Source organism: Polypterus senegalus, chromosome 12 (assembly GCF_016835505.1).
Source record: "Polypterus senegalus isolate Bchr_013 chromosome 12, ASM1683550v1, whole genome shotgun sequence".
NCBI classification, from domain to species: Eukaryota; Metazoa; Chordata; class Cladistia; order Polypteriformes; family Polypteridae; genus Polypterus; species Polypterus senegalus.
Window position 1 is genome coordinate 25,283,584 of NC_053165.1, and position 24,580 is coordinate 25,308,163.

The following is a 24,580-nucleotide window of genomic DNA, read 5'->3' on the forward strand; positions in this document are numbered from 1 at the left end:
CGTTGTCATTATGGGGCGTTTTGTGTAGAATTCCGAGGAAAAAAATTAATTTAATCCATTTTGGAATAAGGCTGTAACATAACAAAATGTGGAAAAAGTGATGTGCTGTGAATACTTTCTGGATGCACTGTATAATCCTAAGCCTAAAAGTGCAACAATTTTGTACAACGATTTTATGTCACTTTTTATATCAGACTTATTTTAAAACCACATATATAGGTTTGATATCATTCTTTTCAGATTTTATTGACCTTTAATGTGATGTTGTTATATTTTCAGATTGTTCTTCCGTTTTTAAATTATACACTAAAATATCAAGAAAGTCGTGCATTGAGCATAGGGACCTCAGTTTAACAGGAATACTCCAATCGGTATGAGAGTAAATATTTTATTCTCATTTCATGATTTTTACTCTGTAAAATAAAAATGTATTTTTCTTTTACATATTTGTAGAATTTCATGATTTTTGACTCCAATAAAAAAATAATTTTTCTTTTGTACATTTACATACAGATTTTACTAATATTCTGGCCGCAACTGGGGGTTGGGTGCCGGGGGGGGTTTAACCCCTATAAATGTAATATAAATCTCTCTAAAACAGACGATTATTTTCTGTTTAAACAATTACAGATTACAATACTAATGTTGCCAGGGTACTGCTTGCTTTTATGGAAGGCTTCTTTAAGAGTAGACTGCAGCTTGAGTGTCTGTGCCCTCTTCTGATCACCTCCATGTGTTCGGAAAAGTGACAAATTTTATGTGTTTTACTAGGTTTGTGCTGCTGCTGCAGTAGTAACATACAATCTTCTGACACATATCCCATTTTGCTTCATTAGTTTACTCCACTGAGTGAACAATAAATCCAAACAGGGCTTCACTTCCTTTCTGCCATTGCCTCATATATACACAGCTCTACTGCTTTGGCCGGTGGACTGCAGCACTACCAATGTGAATGCAGGTAGATGATAAACACGGAAGGAAAAGCAGATCCTGTTTTGCACAATGGAATGATTAATTTAATCATGTTCTCGCCATCCAATATTTTTAAAAATATAATTTCTAATAAACTTGCATATTACTGAAAATGTATAATATCTATAATTTTAATGTGAACATCAATGTTTAAATTAAAAGGTTAGGAAAGGAAGCATCAATACTTTAGTATCGATCCATCCATCCATCCCTAATACATATGCGTGTCTGTGTGTATTATATACTGTTTTTTTTAAATACATACAGACATATACACATACATTGTGATTCTCTTAAATAGTTAAATAGTTAAACATTTTTCAAACTCCGACAACAATGTTTCCTTAAATACCCAACTTAACTTATGATGGACTATCAATTATTTGATATTTCCTAGTAGATCGTTATTCCTTTGTAACATAAAGTAATATGTTTCAAGGATGTTGCTGGGAGTGCCTGCCAAAAATATGAGACTGACTTTGCCAAGTGTTTCTTTTCCACACATCATCTTTTTATAGCACACCATGATTTAAATAGAATATAAATACATGATACAAATACAAAATTTCTTAAAATAATAATTGCAGAAACCATTATATTACTGGAGTATTAATAATGCAAAATTCATGAAATCTTTTATTATCAATCCTGCATCTGAAAACACAAACGTACCTGTACAGCCTGGCACTTGCAAGGGAGTTTGTTACTATAGAGTCTGTCCTTGGAAGTAATAACTGTTAGCAAAACAAATTAAGCAGCTATGCAGAATGACCAAGTCAGTTTTTAAAGATAAAAAACACTATAAGTATATAGGTTATTTTGTCTACACAAAATCTGTAAAGTTGCAGAAATCACACTGATTTCAAAACACTTGTAAAGCAAAATATACATGTGAGATAGATTTATTTATTTTACACAAAACAGATGTACCTAAAGTCAATTTTTACAATAAAAATGGAATTGTTTCAAAACAGAAAAGCATCAGCTCTTATGTATATAAAAATATTTATCTTAAGAGTACCGGACAGTAACAAAAGAAGACATTGTGCATGTTTGGAAGCCCAAGTTTTAGGACAAGACAAAACATAAAAGATACAAAGTGTTGTTAGGTATCTTCAACTAATTATTTGGAAAAAGCAAACTTTTCACATATCACATCTATGAAGTTTGCATTTCAAAACTTGACATCTGAATGTTTCACCTTTTAAATTTACATTACTTTTCATCAACAAGAGTGTTTCTTAATATAAAACTCAGAACATAAATTAAGAGATGGTTAAAAGACTGTAAAGACTATAAAGATTTGTGGTTTATGTAGTGATTTCTGGAGTTATAATAATTTGTAAACTGGACTAAATCCAAAAACAAGATACGAAATCCAGTGATCTGAAATGCAAAATAACCTTTTCACATGATAATTCATGTTTTCTCACCACGTGAAATTTTACACTCCGTTTGCATAGTCTTTAAACAGCACACCAAATTCAGCAAAAGAGCTGTGCTTATGATGGTTTACTTGAAACAGAATTTAGTCCAGGCAGAACTGTGTTGTCAAGTTTAAATATGATAGTCCCATCACCAACTCCAAAACAAACTCACAATTAAATAGGAAGCAGCTCTGGTGGATTCTCTCCATAGCAGTATTTGGCTGTTGGATCTCTGTAGGTATTTTCATGCTGTACACTCTATGAACAACAAAGTATACATCAAAAAACATTCCTTTAATCAGAAAAAAGTAGCAGGACTTAAAATATTTTCTGCCAAAATAAAAAAAAAACAAAAAAACAAAACAAAAACAAAAAAAAAAACACTAGTTTAACCATACTACGCAAACAGTGCTCGTCAGGCAGTCACTATAAAAGAAGCATAGCAATGATAACTTGGTTGCTCTTCTAATCATAATTTCCTACCAAAATAAACATTAGTGTCTGACTGGTATTCTTTCTTAGTTGACACGTAGAAGTGCCTTCTACACTTAATTAAAACATTGCACGAATCAAGAAGAAAACAACCATAGTAAACAAGATCAATTCACCGATCATCTATTACAGAAGAAAGTAAACGCATCAACACCAGTATGCATAGAAAGCACATACCTGAGAAGAGGTTCTACATTTTGCTAGACATAACTCAAAATGGTCCTCTACAGCTGTAAACAGGTTCTGGAATCCTACAGCAGCTCGATTCAGGAAGCGCTCAAGAACCTGTCGCTAAACAAGATAATTAGAACATGAAATATCAGATTTACTGCAAAGTTTGTTACATAACTGCTATGAAAGTAATTAACATCAAGTGAACCATTGGGATTGACTTCCTATTGTAGCCAGTGCTAACAGAACAAACATGGACTACCTATGAGCCTGTACCTAAATAAGCCAGAGCAAATGAAAATACCTTTAGTTATATAAAATACACTTGATTATACAGGAATAATTGTGGTAAATTACAAAAATATTACATTTTGCTTATGGCACATGTCACTTTATGTTATTAAATTCTACTCTCTCATTGAGTTTTCTGTTAATCAATACATTTCCAGCTTAATTATCCTTTAAATATCTGAAAAAGTCAAAGAGTAAAAGGCACAAACTAGTCTCAAGAGAATATGGTAGTCTATTATGCCAACCAGACTTAAACTCTTTCAAAATGGAAATAATTTACCAGAATGCAAAACACAGAACTGTATTAAGAATAAAACTAGAAAATTAGTTTCCATCAAAAAATAATTACACTACCGTGTCAAATATTAATTAGATACCTATCTGTAACAGACAAATTACCACAAACACTTTAAAAATTAAAGAGTTCAGATGTCTATCCATCCATCCATCCTCTTCCACTTATCCGAGATCGGGTCGCAGGGGCAGCAGCATTGAGCAGAGATACCCAGACTTGCCTCTCCTGGGCCACTTCTTCTAGCTCTTTCTGGGAATCCAGAGGTGTTCCCAGACAAGCCGAGACATAGTCACCCCAGCGTGTCCTGGATCTTCCCCAGAGCCTCCTCCCAGTTAGACGTGCCCTGTACACCTCACCAGGGAGGCGTCCAGGAGACATCCAGATGAGATGTCCATGCCACCTCATCTGACTCCTCTCGATGCGGAGGAGCAGCGGCTCTACTCTGAGCCCCTCCCGGATGACTGAGTTTCTCACCTTATCTTTAAGGGAAAGCCCAGAAACCCTGAGGAGGAAACTCATTTCAGCCACTTGTATTCACAATCTCGTTCTTTCGGTCACTACCCATACATGACCATAGGTGAGGGGAGGAATGTAGATCGACTGGTAAATTGAGAGCTTTGCCTTACGGCTCAGCTCCTTTTTCACCATAACAGACCGATGCAGAGCCCACATCACTGCGGACGCCGCACCAATCCGCCTGTCGATCTCACGCTCCATTCTTCCCTCACTCGTGAACAAGACCCCAAGATACTTGAACTCTTCCACTTGAAGCAGGATCTCGCTCCCAACCCTGAGAGGGCACTCCACCCTTTTCCGGCCGAGGACCATGGTCTCGGATTTGGAGGTGCGGATTCCCATCCCAGCCGCTTCACACTCAGCTGCAAATCGATCCAGAGACAGCTGAAGATTACGGCCTGATGAAGCAAACAGGACAACATCATCTGCAAAAAGCAGTGACACAATCCTGTGTCCAACAAACTGGATCCCCTCAACAACCTGGCTGTGCCAAGAAATCCTGTCCATAAAAGTTATGAACAGAATCGGTGACAAAGGGCAGGCCTGACTCTCACTGGAAACGCGTTCGACTTACTGCCGGCAATGTGGACCAAGCTCTGACACCAGTTGTAAAGGGACCGAACAGCCCTTATCAGGGGGTCTAGTACCCCTTACTCGCGGAGAACCGCACACAGGATTCCCCGAGGGACATGGCCGAACGCCTTTTCCAGTTCCACAAAACACATGTAGACTGGTTGGGCAAACTCCCATTCACCCTCCAGGACCCTGCTAAGGGTGTACAGCTGGTCCACTGTTCCACGACCAGGATGAAAACCACCCTGTTCCTCCTGAATCCGAGGTTCGACTATCTGACGGACCCTCCTCTCCAGGACCCCCGAAAAGACTTTTCCAGGGAGGCTGAGGAGTGTGATCCCTCTGTAGTTGGAACACACCCTCCGATCCCCCTTCTTAAAGAGGGCGACCAGCACCACCCCGGTCTGCCAATCCAGAGGCACTGTCCCCGATGTCCATGCAATGTTGCAGAGGTGTGTCAACCAAGACAGTCCTACAACATCCAGAGGCTTGAGGAACTCCGGGCGTATCTCATCCACCCCCGGGGCCCTGCCACCAAGGAGTTTTTTGACCACCTCAGTGACCTCAGTCCCAGAGATAGGGGAGCCCACCTCCCAGTCCCCAGACTCTGCTTCCTCTTTGGAAGGCATGTTAGTGGGATTGAGGAAGTCTTCGAAGTACTCCCCCCACTGACCCACAACGTCCCGAGTCGAAGTCAGCAGCGCACCATTTCAACCATATACAGTGTTGACACTGCACTGCTTCCCCCTCCTGAGACGCCGGATGGTGGAGCAGAATCTCCTCGAAGCCATCCAAAAGTCGTTCTCCAAGGCCTCCCCAAACTCCTCCCACACCCGAGCTTTTGCCTCAGCAACCACCAAAGCCGCATTCCGCTTGGCCTACCAGTACCTATTAGCTGCCTCCACAGTCCCACAGTTCAAAAGGGTCCTCAACATCCCTCAACGCCGTTGTCCACCAACAGGTTCAGGGATTGCCGCCACGACAGGCGCATATAACATTACAGCCACAGCTCCGGTCAGCCGCCTTAACAATAGGGGCACGGAACATGGCGCTTTCGGACTCAATGTCCCCACCTCCCTTGGGACGTGGTTGAAGTTTTGACGGAGGTGGGAGTTGAAGATACTTCTGACAGGGGACTCTGCCAGACATTCCCAGCGGACCCTCAAAACACGTTTGGGCCTACCAGACCTGACCAGCATCCTCCCACACCATCGATGCCTACTCACCACCAGGTGGTGACCAGTTGACAGCTCCGCCCCATCTTCACCCGAGTGTCCAAGACATGTGGCCGCAACTCCGACGACACGACCACAAAGTTGATCATCGAACTGAGGCCTAGGATGTCCTAGTGCCAAGTGCACATATGAACACCCCTAAGCTTGAACATGGTGTTCATTATGGACAATCCGTGACGACCACAGAAGTCCAATAACAAAACACCACTTGGGTTCAGATCGGTGGGGCCATTCCTCCCAATCACGTCATTCCAGTTCTTACTTTCATTGCCCACGTGAACATTGACGTCTTCCAGCAGAACGAGAGAGTCCCCAGAAGGTATGCCCTTTAGCACCCCCTCCAGGGACTCAAAAATGCTGTTCGGCGCATACGCACAAACAGCAGTTAGGACCCGTCCCCCCACCTGCAGGTGGAGGGAGGCTACCCTCTCGTTCCCCGGGATAAACCACAATGAACAGGCTCCAAGTCAGGGGGCAATAAGTATGCCCACATCAACGGGCAACTCCAGAGTGGTAAAGAGTCCAGCCCCTCTCAAGGAGATTGGTTCCAGAGTCCAAGCTGTGCGTCAAGGTAAGCCCAACTATATCTAGCCAGAACCTCTCGACCTCGCGCACTAGCTCAGGCTCCTTCCCCTTCAGAGAGGCGACATTCCACGTCCCAAGAGCCAGCTTGTGTAGCCGAGGATCGGACCGCCAAGGTCCCCGCCTTCGGCCACCACCCAACTCACACTGCACCCGACCTCCTTGGCCCCTCCCATAGGTCCTAATTTTAGAAATTAAAGAGTTCAGAAGTCTACTGCTTCTCAAAATAGGTCAAAATTTGTAGATTTCAATGCTCATTGTTAAATCTTCTGAGCTGTTTTATTTACAATCCCAAAAGTACATGTGTACATTTATTCACTTACTTTGTTTGGCTGGACACAGCAAGAAACACAATACTCATATACACTGCAGCATCCATTGGGCAAGCAGGTCTTGCAAGAATATTGTCTGGAACTTGGAGCATTTGAATTACAGCAACCGTTAACTTGAAGATCCTTCCTTTCACAAACATAACCTAGGTGTCACCAAAAACAAAAAGGTTTAAAAAAAGAGAGAAACTATTTTACATTACACCATTTCAAAAATGCCCGATGAGATTTCAAAGTGCCTTTCAGACGGCGTGGTGTCACAATCCCTCCTAAACCATTAACAGCTGTGTTTGGTGTTCTTCTAGATGGGCTTAAAGTGAAGAAGGACAAACAAACTGTGATTACCTTCACTACACTACTGGCACGCAGACTTATTTTGCTAAACTGGAAGAATCCTAACTCTCCTTTTTTAAGTCAGTGGGTAACTGATGTTATATATTATTTGAAATTGGAAAAAATCAAATTTTCACTCAGAGAATCTGTGCAGAGCTTTTTCAAAACCTGGCAGGATCTAATCAATAATATTTTAGAATAAGCTCTTAAAGCACTGAGGAAGCAGATTCTATTCACATTTCTTTTTCTTCTCCATTTATCTTTATCCACCTATTAAACTCATCTATTTATTTTTACTAGTTTTACGCCATTGGCCATGCTCTCTTTTTCAGGGGTGAGGGTTGATTTGTTTTCAATACTATTTTTTGTAAAAATTGATCTATTTGTATGGAATGACAATGACAATAAAATCAATTAAAAAAAAAAAAAACTATATATATATATATATATTTGTTAAGTGTATACACATGGAAAACACTAACTGAGGAAATATTGTACACTGTTGTGCTGGTGTACATTTCAAGTCTCAACATTCTGAGGTAACTCAAACTGTTACTTTTAGTTGTAGTTGGAAGCATGTGCTGAATACAGCGTGTTGTTTTTACAGTGGCTGGAGTGCCAATGCTGCCATCAAATCCCAGGTTTTCCCTGCAAGCTGCAGGACCCGCTCACAGAACAGGATGCACATTAATGTCATACTCAGGATGAAGCAACTGCAGGTTAAAGGCCTTGCTCGAGGGCCCAACACCATGGGGAAATTAAGGGTTTTGGTGAACTGACTGTTTATTTATATTAAGATTTTCAACCAAGACAATTCAAAAGCTATTTATCAAAGATCTCGCGTGTCATAAATGATAGTGTGCCATACACACTCTTTCATCACAGAAGCTACCTAATCTTTAATTTTTACAATGTATGCTATATATGAATGATAATCATTAAAGATGAAATATTGGTCTAAAATCTAAATTAATTTTATACTATTATGTATATTTAGGAACAGTTACGCTTAAATATTTCTTTCTGACCACAACATGAATTAAAAAATTTAACTCTCTATCTAAAATGAAAAAGGAAAAAAAAAAACTGTTCTTACCCAGTTCATCTGTGACAAGAAGTCTGCCTTGTATGGAATTTCTGCATCTACTGATTTGTCGGCTGCTATTTCCCAAATTAAACCGGACCTTCCAAACAATACGGTGATCAGGGTCCAAGGCTTGCAATAATGTTCTGTCCCGAATTGTCCTTTCCTCCTGCAAAAAAAAAATTACAGCTGCAATAAGGAGTGACTCAGCATAACACATTGTGATACATATTTAAAAAATGCTAATGTCACGTTTTACTATATATCACAAGTATACTGAATTACATTATGAAAATTTCAGTATTTTCTGTGAACAGCTTTGGAGCTCTAATTTGCAAATTATTATTAACTTCTTATCCCCTACACAATCAAAGCCTCATGATAACTGTACCAGCTCAGAAAATTAACCAGAGCACAACCCTCAGCCATCACTACAAACTTCATGGGGTAATTAACAAACAAAATATCATTTTTGGATGGTATTCGTTTAACTTCAGATTTGACCAAGAGGTACTAAAAAGCCAAGAAGACAGAAGACCATGAAAAATGATTTTTAGGCAGCCTAAAACCAATACTAATCCAACTGACAACTCAGAACTGAAAAGGGAGTAAGAATTGACATTAGCAAGAAGTGCTTAAATGCAGCCTACATCCTCCAATAGCACTCTCTACATACCTATTGATGTAATTCACGACACTCCTATTGCCATTAATTTTCAGAACTCAAAATAACTGCTGCCAATTTATTTATCATTATGACAGAGTTGAAGATAAGCCAACATAGCCACTCTCCAATCCTAACTTTAACCATAATTACATATCTGCATTCTTAGAAGACACAATATAACAATGTTGTATGTGAACTTTGTACTCCATGCTACAGAATGGGTGTGTCATGAGTGATATTTGTAAGCATAATGTGAATGAAATCAAAGGATGAAGGCATAACTTGAGTGACATTATAATTACTGCAGGCAGCATTTACATTCTACTGACATAACCCTACAATACTGATTGAAAAGGAAAGAGGCATTTAGAGGAATTTTCATAACACCTCTGCTGGTGGAGATATGAATACATCTTTTATCACAATCACTGAGGTGGTTGAGATGCTTTGCTCTGGCAAAGCAGCTGTAGTTGATGAAATTCAGACCAAATAGGTGAAGGTGCAAGATATTGTTGGGATATCTTACTTAATAAGCTTTTTCAATAAAGGGACAGTACTTTGGTACTGTAAGTCACATGATCATAAAAAAAAAAAAACAGGGAACCAGAAAGTATATATTCAATCACCAAGAAAATATACCACCGAGTCGTAACCCACTTAATGCTTCATAGGCTACTGCCGGTGGCTCACCTAAGCAATATACAGCACTGCGTAATATTTACCCACATTTGTATCCGTGATGGTCTTACCACAACCACCTTTACATTTTCACTCATCTCATTTCACCAAGGAGGAAGCTTATACCTTCATGCTCGTTTTGCCCTGGGTACCTCCTTGGGTAGAACCACCCACCCCCCTCCAAACCTTACATTTCAACTCGTTTCCCCATGGGGGACTTACACCACTGCTCTAACATTCCTACTCATTTCACTAAAGTGGTTGATGAACATCTTTGTGTTGGTTGCAAATAAACTTAAAAAGGAAAAACTGGGTTGTGAGACCAAAATGGCCGAGAAACATTGTTGTATAGCATGCCTAGGTCAACCATGCAGAGGTACAAGAAACAGATGAGATTCTACAGTATAGTATTATCTTGAGATGGGTATTCTAAATACCGCAATGCAAACACTTCTCATAGGCGCATTAAGTCTGTATACAGAGTACAGCGAAATTCTTCCTTGCATATGCTAATAAACATGCGACACGTTGCCACTCTAAGCCTGACTACAGAATTTTAGTTACATTTACAGAGCTGCTTTTAATCTTCTGGGATTTGCCATTTCAAACATCAGATCGGAAATTAACCGTTAAAATCTTGGTTTTACCTAAGGAATCAGCAAATACATTCGAGCAAGATAAGTTGCGTGTATCCCAAATATGTTAAAATGAAATTCACTATTTGGATAAAACTGATGGTAAACAAAAAGACACTTGGCATAAATGCGACCAGTTTTGCACTTCAAAGTAACAGATGCATTTTAATGCTTTCGCTATTTGTTTACTTACCTGCTTAAAGGTGCTGGTCAAAAAGTAGATGAGGGACAGTCCAAACACAACCCCGAGAACCCAGCGCTTCCTGAGAAGCCTCCGAAGAACCATGGAGGAGCTGTTCTGCAATCAAGCAACGGTCAGGACTCTTGGAAGAGGGCGGGGTGGTCCTCCTAGCACAAATAAGTTAAGTGCAGGTCGACACAGTCCCAGTTGTTATAGCACATTGTCCGTGCTCACAATCCAGCAAAGAATAAATAAATAAGACCTTAAAATATAATTGTCTATAAAACGCACACGCAAGATTTAATGAAGGAGCCACGAAAATGCATCACGTGCCTTGGAATAAGCGGCGGATTCTTGCTATTAAAACCAGAAACGAAAAACTGCCGTGGCTAATTGATTCGAGTAACATTCGTATCGACAGAGGCTCGGGTCAGGAAGGACGCTATATTTCTGCATCGACTCTGTACCCATCTACAAGGTTCATAACTGACTTCTCCTGAAGAAGAACTACGAATGCTACATACATAAATACCTTTAAAACTGCCAGATTACCAATTGACGATACGGGTTTTCAGTATTTCATAAATGTTATATTCCTTCTTCATTAAACTGACAGGTTTACAACAAAAGTAGTCACTATCCTGCACCGTTTTGTTTGTCTTCTTACATCGAGAGCATCCCGGAAACAAACGAATAACACAGCGCGCGGCTATTGGCTGAAGGAAGTGCTGCCACGTGATACACATAAGACCTCTGATAGGCTGCGCTTCTTCACTCGCGTAGCCCTTCCTGCTTACGTGAATATACGCCTATCGAGCTTACAGGCACATTTGTTTAATGAGAGCAGGTATGTTTTTTTCTTCTGAGAATTATTGTTATGAAATTGCTTTATAAAATAAACACATTCTCGGATGTATTGTACAAATTGCGCATGCCGCTTTGTAATATTTGTTTGTGTGCAGGGAATTACCGAAGGACGGTAAGTATACCCAGAATTGTATTTTATACGTTTTAGTTAGGCTCGACCTCCTTTTACAGTTAAGGTTGCGATTTTAGTGTTGTCCTTTTTCTAATACAATATTTTATTATTAGGGCACGTTTGATTTTATTCTAAAAGCGTCATTAAATACTCAGCCAATCACTGTGTTGTGGGGCATTATTGAAGCCTATGCTGACATGTGATTGGGCAGCCCGTAAACTTACACCCCTGTTTAATTCTGAGCTGTTTAAATAGATACGTTCACAAATAAGTCAAGGGATTTTAAATTTGGGAAGCAAGTGGGAGTGTGCAGGATAAACACATTTTAAATTCTGCAAAGATGTATAAGTTGTATTTGAAAACGAGCCATGCAGAAAATACTAATGTGATGAGATATTGATATTTGTTTCTTTGTGTGCCAGACGTATCTCTTTTTCAAATTTGCTTACTCCTCTTTTTAAATTTGCTTCCTAAAAAAACAGAGTACAAACATAACTCATCTTGGCACTGGACACATCAAAGAAAACCAGTACTGAATGGGAGAGATCCTCAGGTTCGGTCCAGCCGGGCTATAGCGGCTGCAGGTTTTTGGTTCAACCCATGCGTCTGCACTCCATTAAGAACGCTATACAAAAAAAATAACTTGTACAGTAATTGTATTTTTTAATTAAAAGCCATTTATTGCTGCTGAAACAATTATTGCCCAAGCAACATTTTTATGCTTCGTTTAAGTTAACGCATTTGTTAAGATTTCAAACTCCCAATTGTTTCTCTTTTTTTTTATACATTTTCTTATTTCCTTTTATTTTTCCCATGTAAATATTTCTTTGACATGTCGTAAAATAATTTGAGCTTCATGCTTTGTTTGAAAATGAACTATAGTAATAAAAGTTATTGTTGTAGTATTAAACGATTTCATTCTCTGATATTTTGTTTCTTGTGCTCTTAACCAGCTTCCAGCTAACATGGAGTTACAAATGACAAAGGAACCAGCAGTTCACAACAATGTTTGACCTGATTTTGTTTGCGTCAGTTTCTGTTCATCATCAGGTAACTGTTTTAATAAAAAAAAATATATATATATATATATATATATATATATATATATATATATATATATATATATATGGAATAATCAGCAGGCCACTATTAGATCTAAGGTTACAATGTGGAATGTAGGGGGGCAGACCTTCCAAAATATAGGAAAGATCAAGATTATTTAAGGTTTTATATACTTTTAGTAGTATTTTTAATTTAACGCGCACACGTACCGGTCCCGGGACATAACAGCGTTTTAAAAACGTTACAGTAATGTGTGCATGCCCATCTGCCATGCATCTCGACACCCTACCCATCAAATGAAACTTCAAAGTCTCGTCTTACCGATGATATAAACCATTTTGACACACAACAACCACAGCACTGACACTAAAGCCTTTTTTACAGAGAAGTACATATTTTTAAGAGTTGACTTTCCCTACCTTTGAAGACCCCCTGCAAGTCAAACATCAATATTTCCGAGCAGTATTGATCCCATTGTGTCCGTAAGGCTCCAGCGAATATAATCCAGTAAAACGATTTAGGTCCAAAACATACGATATATCCTCAAAGGGACAAAAACTCCAGATAAAGTTTCATAACTTGAGACCACCTACGTAATTTTTTTTCATTTTATATTGCTCATATCAGACGTAATTTGTTTCTGTCGGCGATAACCATGCTACCGCATGAAACACGGAAGTGTTAGCTTCTGATCAACACCTAAGTTGGCCAATTACGACGGGTCTGGGGTTGACTGGCACTTCGTATAGCCAACGAGTGTCACAGACAGCTTGAAGGATGACGTAAAGCTCCAAACCCTGGTAGAATCTACCAGTTTGATTGGACACTGTGACTGACACTCAAAACTTACAGCCAATAAGCAGCCGAATGAGCAAGTTTTTTCGCATTTTAAATATGAATAAAAGTAGAAGTTTAAACGTAAATAAACGCTCGATTAAATAATAGATGCATGCGCGTTGCGAAAGTATTCAACCGCCCAGGAGACGTCTAATGGCAGAGAGCGACATGTGCCACGCCCTTGTGCTTTCTGCTTGCTAGTGATTGCTGCCATCAAGTGGCACATGGAAAAACGCTGAGCTGTGTTGTAACAGTTTGTAAAAGAAATGTATATAGTTTGTGTGCATTTTATAAAAAGTAAAAAATATAAATATATTTTTGGCCCATAAGACTTGTATTGACTATTTTTACATAGAAATGTGTATTTTTTATTGTTTTTATTATTTTTATAACTAATAGAGTGACACTGTATGTAGATATAGATTACTTTAGGTGTAAGCTTTCAGTAGAGCCCTCATTGATATATGTGGGTTGAAGCATTCAAAAGTTATTACACTTTTTCCATATGTTCCAAAATGTGGATAATGGTCCCTCTAAAAAGCCCCTGGGCATGCCCACATAAAAACTGGTGTAAAAAATGTCATTTTTACAGGTATTCTTTTCAAATTTGAAATGTGAGTAGTCAACAAGTTATTCTGTTGGTACATAGTGTGTTTCTGTCCCCACCTACCTACTGCAGCTTTATTTTCCTTCATTTTCATAAAAAAACTTAGGCGAGAACAAAAAAATTCGTTTTTTTTGTGAGTTCTAATGTGCATAACTTTTGATCAGTCACACCTACAGTGATTCTGACTACTAAGGGTGAAACTAGAAAATGTTACCTTTACAAAGAGACCAAACATGTGTTTATACTCCAGATAGTTCAAACACAGCAATGATTCTAATTTGGAGAGGTCGAATTACAAGCGATTTAGCAAAAATGACCCCGCTTGATAAGGGGTTAAATTTAATTCTTAAGGGCACAGGTAACCAATGTAAAAATGCTAAAACTGTCGATGTGCTCAAATTTACATTTTCTGATTGAGATTTTTGCTACTGCTTTCTCAGCTAATTGCAGCTCATTGATATCGTTCTTAGGTAGACTATTTAGATGTGCCTTACTGTAATCTGGCTGAAAACAAAATCATGAATTCATTTCTCAACATCTTGCATTGTTACAAAAGGTCTACTTTTGCAATGTTACTTAAATGGAAAAATGCAGTCATCATAATCTGGTTAATGTGTTAGATAAAGTTTATCCCAGAGTTCATGATTACATTGACATTTTATACTTCTGCTTTGATGTTTAATACCAAGGAGTCAAGTTTATTTCTAGGACCTTCATGATTTCCGTTTTTGTCAATCATTAACAATTCTTCTTTTCCCTTATTTCGCTTGAGAAAATTACTTTTCATCCATTCAGAAATACATGTAAGACATTGGGGTCACCAGGTGCTAAAGATAAATAAAGCTGCATGTCATCTGCGTATTGTAACTGTGGAAATTAACCTTGTGTTTTGAGATGATCTAGCCTAATAGGAGCACTTAGATTAAAAAAAAAAGCAGTGGGCCCAGAACTGATCTTTGTAGCACACTGTAAACAATATCCTGGATCTCTGAGCTGCAGTTACCACAACCAACAAAGAATTTTTAATCTGTTAAGTAAGATTGGAACCAGTTTAAGACATTGCTCAAGAGATCCACCCATTTTCTGAAGTCTAACAAAACAAGAACAAATATATGGCCCCTGTCCGTATTAACATGCAAGTCATTTACTACTTTGACTGGTTCAGTTTTTGGACTGTGATTTGTTCTAAAACCTGACTGTATCTTAATATGAATGGAATATTTAATCAAGTAATCATTTATTTGCTTTTTGTAGAGTTTTACTTAAAAAGACATGCTAGATGTTGGTATAAAGTTGTCAGAGACAGCAGATATGAGATTTTTTTTCTTGAGCAGGTGACACAACTTGCACAAAACCATGCATGCAGGTTAGAAAGAAATATGAAATAGGGATTCTAGTGGCACATTTAACAATTTTTTTAAAGGCGCATATCCTAACAGCCTTTTATTTATTGTTGTCGGGCATATTTACTGTTTCCTCACTTAAATGTGTGCTGTAGCTTGAGTTAGTCTTGTTGACTATCTAAACATAGAATTTGTTTTACATTAGCAAATTTTAAATGAATATTCCATCTAATTTTTTTATATTACTTATTCCACATAATTTATACTGATGGCCAAGAAAGAATATTTTTAATGTTTTAATTATAAACGAGATATAATATAAGCCAGTGGTGACCAATGTTGTACAATGGCAAAATATGTAAAAGTATATTGAGAAAAGAAAAAGAATTCTCACGATACTTGTGTCACATACATGTCTGTTATCTAGTCATATGCTCAAAACATGCAAAACGCGTTAATGTTTTCCGAAAATAATGTTAAAAAGATACTTCCAGAAAATCGGTGCACATTAAATACGGGCAACTCAAGTCCCCCTCATATTGCCTTTTTGAACTAAAGATAAGACTCTTGATCAAAGAATGAGAGGGTACATGGGATAGATAAAAAATAACTGACCGTTGCCATCTTTTTTTCCCTTGAGTGAATTTGATTTTCCACCAACACAGAAAAAAGCACAAAACCGACTATGAAATTAAAATTGAGTTTTAGTCCTAAAACCCTCTGTTTAACAGATGTCCCTTGATTCCATTTACTTGTGAAATATGCCAAATGGAGTTCCAACGCTTGATTCCCAAAGACGAATTGGTCTTCCTTTGTTCTGATTCTATTTTATACCTATCTCGAATCACATGACCGCAGCAGGCAGATCTTTGGTTTTTCTTTTGACCTTCTTAGCCTAAGCTGACCGGCAGATCTGATATACCATTTTATTTCTGTGTTCCATTGAAAAGTAAGCAGAACGAGTTCTGAAGTCTCTGGAGCCTTCAGTATCCTTTTAACTGGCTCCTTTATGCTCCTAGCATATCCTTTCCAAGGAGACGGAGTGAACTGTAACAGTACTTTTCACGCTATTGTTTTCTGTTTGGTTTGTTGATAGCCATTTCAAATTTGTTAACAAAAATTAATTTTTGGTCTGTACGTAATTTCTTTGTTTGGCTATGCTTATAACTCATAGTATGAAAATCTATATCGGTGATCATTTTCCTCAGGCTCTTACCTGTGTTCTCCAAAGAATTTTATCATTATAGTATATAGTGGTGTTTACCTTTTAAACCCAAATTGTATACCATTTATTAAATTCCTTAGTGCTGAAATCTTTTTCATTTATCCTTTAACATATTCCAAATTATAGGTTATCGTTTTAAAATCAGTTTTAATCAGTATCTTTATCCAAGGTATGACTGTTATGACTTTTAAGTCTATCTGGAGTGAAAATTCACTAACCATTTCCTTTCATCTCCTTCCACTTTTCAGTATAATTTTGAATATGCTTCCAACTTAATCTAAGTTGAGCTGCATATGATTTTGAACATAATAGAATTTAATTTGTTTCTTGAGTAGCTCTAGTAGTAATCCTATCTTTGTGTTTTCATTTCAGATGAACCTTGAAATCTATTAATCCCTCAAATTAAATTGTTCTTTGGGGATCCCGATTGGGAGAGAATGAAAAAGGTAAAACAATCTTTGTAGTGCATTAATTTCGGTAGCTGCCACCCTAAATATTTATAGGGGGAACCTTTTTAGCAACTGGCCATGTTATCATTTATCTTAATTGAAGTGTTATAGTTTAACTTATGTTTTTTATTATGTACTAGGGGGCTTTGCCCCCTGCTTGCTTTGTGCACCCACCCCGGGGAGCTGCTCGCGTTGTGAAGGTAGTGGCTGAATGCACGCTTTGGAGATGCGGACAGATCACCTGCTTGCTTACTGCTTCTCCTGCCATGCTGCGTGTTCTGCTTCTCTCACTGTGCTTCGATCATTTCAAAGCCTGTAAAGCAGCTGTCCTTGCTTTGCTCACTTACCCCGCCTAAAGCTCATCACCCACCAACCCCCAGAACGGGGGCGCGCTAAGCACTTGTCACATCTCTGCCTCTTGCGTTGTGGGGGTGTTTGGGGGCTGAATGCACACTAAGGAGATGCTGATGGATCCGCCACTGGCGAGCTGCGTATTCTGCTTGTCATGCTGCACATCGATCATTTAAAAGACTGTATAGCTGCTGTCCTATTGGTCTCACTGCTTTGTCTTGCGGGACGTCAAAGTGTCTCTCGTGGGATCTTCAGACCGATTGTTTCTTTCCTTATTTTCTGAATTTGCACATAGATTATAATAGTTCTCTTGTGCTTCCTGTTTTGCCTTCTTTTCTCTCCAACGCTTTTGTGTCTCTTTTAGACACGCTGCTCTTTCTTCTTCACTTAGTCATTCACATGCCATCTAGAACGTGTAACATTTTTAAGAGTTGGGAGCACATGAAGTGTGTCTGCCAAAAGCATTCCAACAATTGCGAGGTTAGATGTACGTGAACTTGTTTTGAATTGTTTATAAGTAGGGTGTGACGTGCAAAAGTCACTGTCTCACGGGTCTTACGTCCTAAATTTGTAATGTCTAATCTCGCGTGACATCAAAGTATCTCACCGAGATGATCACGTCACAACCCAAGATTTTTTATATAATCTTTATATATAATGCGGGTGGTACCGTGGCTGTCTGTTTGTCTGTCCAGGATTTTAAATCACCTGTAACTCACAAACGTTTGAACTATTGACCTGAAATTTGGTACACATATACTACGTGACGTCTACTATCTGCTTTCAAGGTGATGATTGACCTTCAAGGTGATTCCTCTTTTTATTTTTATTTTATTTTATTGTAGAATCAACTCTCAGTAGCAGGGCAGCCGTGCAGCGCATGCGTACAGGCGCCATTCTCATCCCTACCACCTTTGCCGTCACTTCCCCTTCCTCTTTATATCTTAAATCATTTTTAAGGCAGATTGAAGTGCCAGCTTAAGTAAAAAATTAAAGAAAATGTACTAAGTAATTGCAACACGAACACTGACTTAATCAGCTTTAATGCGAAAAGATGCAGACAAAAGAAGAGCAGAAGCAGGCCACTAGGGTGGAGAAAAGAAGAACTGCTTAGGAAGCAGCAAGCACATCAACCTCTGAGCAAACGAATGATAAACGTACAGAGAAAGAGGATGAACACTATGAATGCTCAAGTCAAGTGTATTTACTGCACGTTATCAAGCAGTGCACCGTTACTGGTAGATAGAAAAATGTTCTCCTACACCACAGCACACTGAATTAAAAAAAAATCCAAAAATATCTAAGAGAAGCATAGTTCCAATGAAGGATTCTGTTAGTCTTCAATGCATCAGGGGTATCATTAGCATGAAGCTTTAATTCAAATTCTGTCCCTTTTCTTTTTGCAGCTTGTTTGAAAACTATTGTATTTTGCATGTCAACATGAATATAAGTTAAATTCCAACTTCCAAAGTTTCCTGATAATGTTCCAACATACATACTGCATAGTTTAATTTTTATTTTGACAAGCAGTGATCAGTTTGCGCCTGTATGAAATGGGTTGTGCAAAATAAAATTAAGAACTGAATGCTTTATAAATCTATAAATATATAATACAAAGTTGACAAACTCATTCTTTCACTCAGTTACTCATCAACAAAAGCACTCGTAGCTGTGTTTGATGAAGGTTTCCAAATGGTTCAAAATAGTACAAATTCAGTTGTCAGATACAGTAGATATTCCCACATTAGCATGACTCGTTGTATGAAAAAATACTCCATGGTCCAAGTGTCTTTGTTTTTAAAGATTTTAGTGAAATTCAAAGCAAACAGTTCACACAAAAAATAGGCAAAAGTTTATAGCACGCACAAATATAAAAGGAAAATTTCTTAAGGCTCCTATGCATTGTTCTATGCAGCATACAGATATCTATCTGACCATTCATGTTTCTTTCTTGCTGTCTAACTTCAATCTATGGGCTATTCTGCTGTCACACAGAGTTAAGATAATAAACTTTCCATAACCTGAATCTTCCATTATGTATATTAACCTATGTTATATTTTAGTTAAAGCTAAGCAGACTAAAGAAAATGTACCATTAACATTAATGTGAAGGGTATTTCCTGCTTGGTTACAAAGCTGAAATTTGGCATGATTGTACATTTAGGTCAGTAGTACATTTTGAAATGTCAGTATTTAAGGATAAAAACATCTTCTGCAATAGAAAAACAAAACATTCCAAAATATCAATGTTTTGACTGATTTGATTGAAATTCAGTGACAGTGAAAAATGTAAATTATTTACCGTGTGTTACGGTGGTTGTGTGGTTTTTTTTTTTGGTCATTCATTTTTTTTTTGTTCATAGTTATTAATATTATTTTAAGTTACATGCTCTGCTTAATGCTGACAGGTGTCTTTATGCAAACAAAGGATGTGGCAGAAGTGGTTGACTGCAGCAATAGCCAATTGTGTGGATGCATGACATTGTTGTCCTGTACAAGAGAAAAAAACATATGTAATTGTGTTTGCCATGTATTGTGACGTGTGAAATGGAAAAGAGAGTTCAGTGAAGCTTATTTTTTTGTTACACTTAGAGAAAAGCCAAGCAAAATTAAAAAGATTACAATATGCAAGCTTTCGAGGCAACTCAGGCCCCTTCTTCAGGCAAGATGTAATACAGAAATTGGAGTTTTCTTGTGTTTTATATACACACTAGGACAAGAAACAACATTGGGAAATATTTAAATGAGAAATCTTAAATGTAAAAAAATTAATAGATTCATTCAGGCTAGGGTTAATTTAACAAGAGAGAGAAGAACAATGTATGGTCAAGATCTTTGGATAAGATAACTGTCCAACAAAGTCTTTTGAAGTTTGTAATGAGTTTTTTAAAACAATGTGGGTCTGTAGTCATGGCTGTGTCATTCTGAGAGATGTAAACAATCCTCATATCTGGCCAAAAAACTCTTGTCTTTATTCCAGACATGTTGTAATGTATTAGATTTTAGCATGAGTTTAATTTTCCATTCTTTTCTCTCTTGCTGTGTTTTGAAGTTGCCCATAAGCACTGTAACTTTAAAGTCCCTCTCACAGTGTCCATGGCTGTTGAAGTGGGCCGCTACAGGAACATCTGTGTTGCCACGTTTAATGTGGAACTTGTGTAAATTCATTCTCTGGCAGAGTGTTTGTCCAGTTTCTCCCACAGAGAGTGAGAACATTTCATGCAGATAATTAGGTAGACCACATTAGATGATCTGCAGGAAAATGATCCCTTTATATGATATTCAAGTCGGCAATGTAGTATAAAAATACGGTCTGTATTATAAATATAGGCACATGTTTTACATCTTTTCTGTGGGCAGGGAGATGTGCCATTTTCTGTTGGTTCACTTAGGGAGCTTCAGACAATTAGTTGCTAAAGGTTTGGTGGTTGTCTGTATGCCAGGAGGGGAGGTTCAGAAATACATTTTTCAGTGTTTGGTTATTGTTTGGCATTGGCTGAAGTTCTTTTATCATTTCTCGAAGTGTTTCAAGATGTGGGTTATAGGTGACAACAAGGAGGATGCAGTTCTTGTTGTCTTTGGTTTTTATATTCCAGAAGGTTGTCTCTGAGTATGGCAGTAGCTGTTCTTATTTGAGTGTCTGTTGTTTTGGGGGTATAACCTTGTCTGATGAAATCTTGTCTGAGCTCCTGCAGTTGTTTATCCCTGTTACACCTATAAAGCAGAGAGAGAAAGAGAGAAACAGGTGGAAGTAGCATCCTCTGATTCAAGAGAAAGGGAACAGATGGTGCAAGATTAAACTTAACGGGTCCCCCAAGAAGCTACTCCATTGTAATACACACTCAATCTCATCTACAGACTTTGAAAGTAGAACTACCCCCCACCCCCAAATCATTTACGTTTACCTGCACATCTGATTACTTTGAGCGGGGATGTCCCATAGCTACCTGCTCTCCGACGTTCTTAACCTATATCCTGACCTTGAAAAGGGTCTCCTGATTGTTTTGGAACCCTACAAAACACAGTACAGGCAGTTATTTTTCCACACTTCAAACACTAGAGAAAACAACCCCAAAAGTAAGGACATTTAGCTCATTATACAAGCTGTATAAATGTGCAGCCTGTAAATGTGTTAGAAGTTAAAACTTTATTGTCTGCCTATGGCTGTGGAAAAAACAATGCAATCTTCAACATACAACCGATGAAAAACACTAATGATGTAAACAAGTGAAAATCGTCAACATGTAATCTTTAATTTAACTAGGGGGCTCTGCCTCCTGCTCGCTTCTCTCGCCCACCCCCAGGTTTGGTTTACCGGATATACAATTTAAAGAGATTAATTTCATTGGAATTGTCACATATACATTATTTTCACTTTTACTTTAAAACTTTAGTAAAAACAATATTTTCTTCAAGATCGCATTGAATTTTGATTCCATGTTTAGACTTGCATTGTCACAACGCAACGTATAACTGCCTGTGAGTGAATATCTTTTCTTTCCCTCTAATAAATAAAACAACTTTCTCGAATGTTTGTCCAAGCTATTTCTTCTTTGCTTTGTCGTCGATGTGTCCTCTAGAACGCATAAAATTATTGTCCTGATAGACTTTATAAGAGCTGTGAGCGGAGGAAGTGTGTTTGATAAAAGCATTCAGACGACTGAGGTTAGATGACTGTGGTCTTGTTTGAAAATAGTTGTAAGTATGGCCTGACTTGAAAGAATCTCATGTTAAAAGTCTCCATCTTACGGGACTAAATACCGCGCCAACGTTTTTGGAATCTTTTAATTTTCGCTGGCAAGACTAATTAGACAATCTACAAGTCTCTGACTTATCCAAACAATATATTTGATCTCTTTTTTGCTATTCCGTTATTTCACTGAGTAATAATTTCCATTTGTTTGCGCTAATGTAATCTTTCCTATCCTTTTTTTTTTTTTTGAGACTTTTGAATTTTCGTACTTCCTTGGCCTTTATTTCCAGACCTGGGCGTGGTTATATCTCTTTCTCGCAGGATGTATAAGTGTCTTTCTGAGAAAAGCACGTCTTGTCTCCTTCCAAGATTTTGTTTTATAATAGAGAGATTTACATTATTAACAATAATATATACTTGCATTTCAGGATTTTCCTAGTGATTATCCATTTCAATTCAAAAGAAAACACTTTTTCTTTTAAAGTTGGTTTGCAATGACCATAATTAATAACCAATAGACACTGGAGAAAAGCATAAACTGATCTAATGCAGAAATATTTTACTCGTATAATTGTATATAGCATGACCCAATGACCGAATAGTATGATTACTTATTATTTGACTGATACATTTGTCCAAGGCGACTTGCAACATGTGTGATGCAATTGGTCACACTTCATTTGGTTTTCCAGTTGAAGCACAGCCAATTGAAGTAACTTGCTCTTGGTCACGTGGTGTCAGTAGCAAAATTTAAACCAATAACCTCAGTCCTTGCACCACACTGCCTGCCAATAATATTAGCCTTTGGTAAAAACATGGGCAAACCTTGCCAACACAGCTTATCTGCATACAATGACAAAATGTCCAGGGTCTGTCCCCTGGTCTTAATGTCGTCCAGCATCCACTAGAGGGCTGCAGTGTCTGACAAATGAAGGCAACAGGAAACACAAAGAAAAGAGACGTAACGGCTAGAATGTCCAATGAACAATGACCAGCAAGACACATAAAGAAAGAGAGGTGTAAGGGAGTTACGTGCACTAGATTTTTAACACCTAATTAATATTTTCAGTTTTGTGTGTACTTTGATGGCACAAACTACTTTTTTAATTTGCTTCTTTCTGCTTGTTTTTTGTAGGTATATAAATAATTATTAAGAGTAGGTTATAGGAAACATTTATTTTCCTTCATTGCTATAATTCAGATTTCTGGATACGTCCTTATTGCATTCATGCCATCTTTTAATTTTACGTAGAACCTTTAAAGATACTCTGAAACTTTGAAGAATGCAGAGGAGGCATAGCAGTAACACAGACAGTTTGCCACCTGAAAGGTATGTTCTGTTGTCTAGCTTCTCTTTATACTATCAACTTATTTGTAATATAACTTAAAATAGATTATTTGAAAAATGCTAATTCTAATATTTTCTTGTAGTACAGTATATTGATTTTGTAATCACTTTATTATATCCTTAGAACAAGAACACAGACAGTAGGTTCAGAGGCCAGTCTGGATGAAGGAGGAGTCTTTGAAGGCCTTAAACAAGAGGGTCCTTCTCACCAACAACTTTTCTCAGGAATGGTGGGCCTGCCTTCTGGAAACATGACTACTACTTCCTTCCAGGCAGCAAGCTTAGTGTTAGGCTCCACGTCAGATGTCTTTATTCAAATGACCACCTCCACCAGAGATGAAGGACCTCATAGACCAGACAATGTCCCTTACCTGCCAAGACAATTGCCTCACCATCACCACCATCATTTCCACCAGCCTCCTCCCCATCGCTCATCCCTGTTGCATGCGGCTACATCTGATCGTCATGGAAATGGAGATGAAGGACCAGAGGATCCTTCTACCCCAGCCCCTGCCCTATCTGAGCTCAGAGCTATTATTTCATGGCTACAGAAAGGCCTGCCTTTTATTCTTATACTTCTGGCTAAAGTCTGTTTTCAGCACAAACTAGGTAAGCTTTAAACAATATAAATTTAATATTAGTATTGTGTCTGGGATTATTACTATTGCAGACTGGGTTTCTAAAGGAAGTATTATTTTAGGTGTCCATTGGCAGAGCTTAAAATGTGCACAAAAATGTACTTTTAATCTATTACATTTGTCATCCTCAGCATCCTCTAATTAAGACCAACCATATTTCTTTTGCTGTGAAAAACTGGCAGTAGATCCTCATGACTAGCTGCTTTATTATGTGGGTTTGGTTGGTCCCTTTTGGCTTCTAATAATGATAGCAAATGGAAAACTCTTATCCCTTTCCCATGACTTGTTTTGATGTATTCATTGGTTGTGATTGGCACTCAGTGGATAGACGTCCCGCTACTTAGCAAGTTACAACTTTGACCAAACTTGAAGGAAAAGGTGCTCTAAAAATGCTACACCTATTCTGGTGGAGGTTCCACTATGGTACTGTATATAGAAAAATAGAGCAATGGAGGAGTTTCCAAGTAGCTCGAGGTAACATACCTGGCTTCTAATTCAGATTACAGTAGACTGTTTTAGTTTGGAAATAAAACCAACTGAGTTATTTCATATGTTGTAATCCCATGTATGTCAAAGAAGCAGAAATA

The 24,580-nt window shown here is 38.0% G+C and overlaps 2 protein-coding genes across 2 annotated transcripts in view; one reads left to right on the plus strand and one right to left on the minus strand.

The window, feature by feature from the left end:
- Positions 1-1,581: 1,581 nt before the first annotated feature.
- Positions 1,582-11,149, minus strand: spring1 (SREBF pathway regulator in golgi 1). The gene is made up of 5 exons (XM_039770741.1): positions 10,474-11,149; positions 8,313-8,469; positions 6,878-7,029; positions 3,069-3,182; positions 1,582-2,657 (listed from the first exon to the last, which is right to left on the minus strand). Exons 1-5 carry the CDS (start codon positions 10,564-10,566, stop codon positions 2,574-2,576), a joined length of 600 nt encoding a protein of 199 aa, XP_039626675.1. The 5' UTR covers positions 10,567-11,149; the 3' UTR covers positions 1,582-2,573.
- A 93-nt stretch (positions 11,150-11,242) lies between these two features.
- Positions 11,243-24,580, plus strand: part of rnft2 (ring finger protein, transmembrane 2) — a 31,506-nt gene continuing 18,168 nt past the window's right edge. Inside the window, exons 1-5 of the mRNA XM_039770740.1 lie at positions 11,243-11,308; positions 12,394-12,490; positions 16,887-16,960; positions 23,260-23,337; positions 23,480-23,964. Of these exons, the coding sequence (XP_039626674.1) occupies positions 23,291-23,337; positions 23,480-23,964 (532 nt within the window). The 5' untranslated portion in view covers positions 11,243-11,308; positions 12,394-12,490; positions 16,887-16,960; positions 23,260-23,290. The remainder of the gene's footprint in view (positions 11,309-12,393; positions 12,491-16,886; positions 16,961-23,259; positions 23,338-23,479; positions 23,965-24,580) is intronic.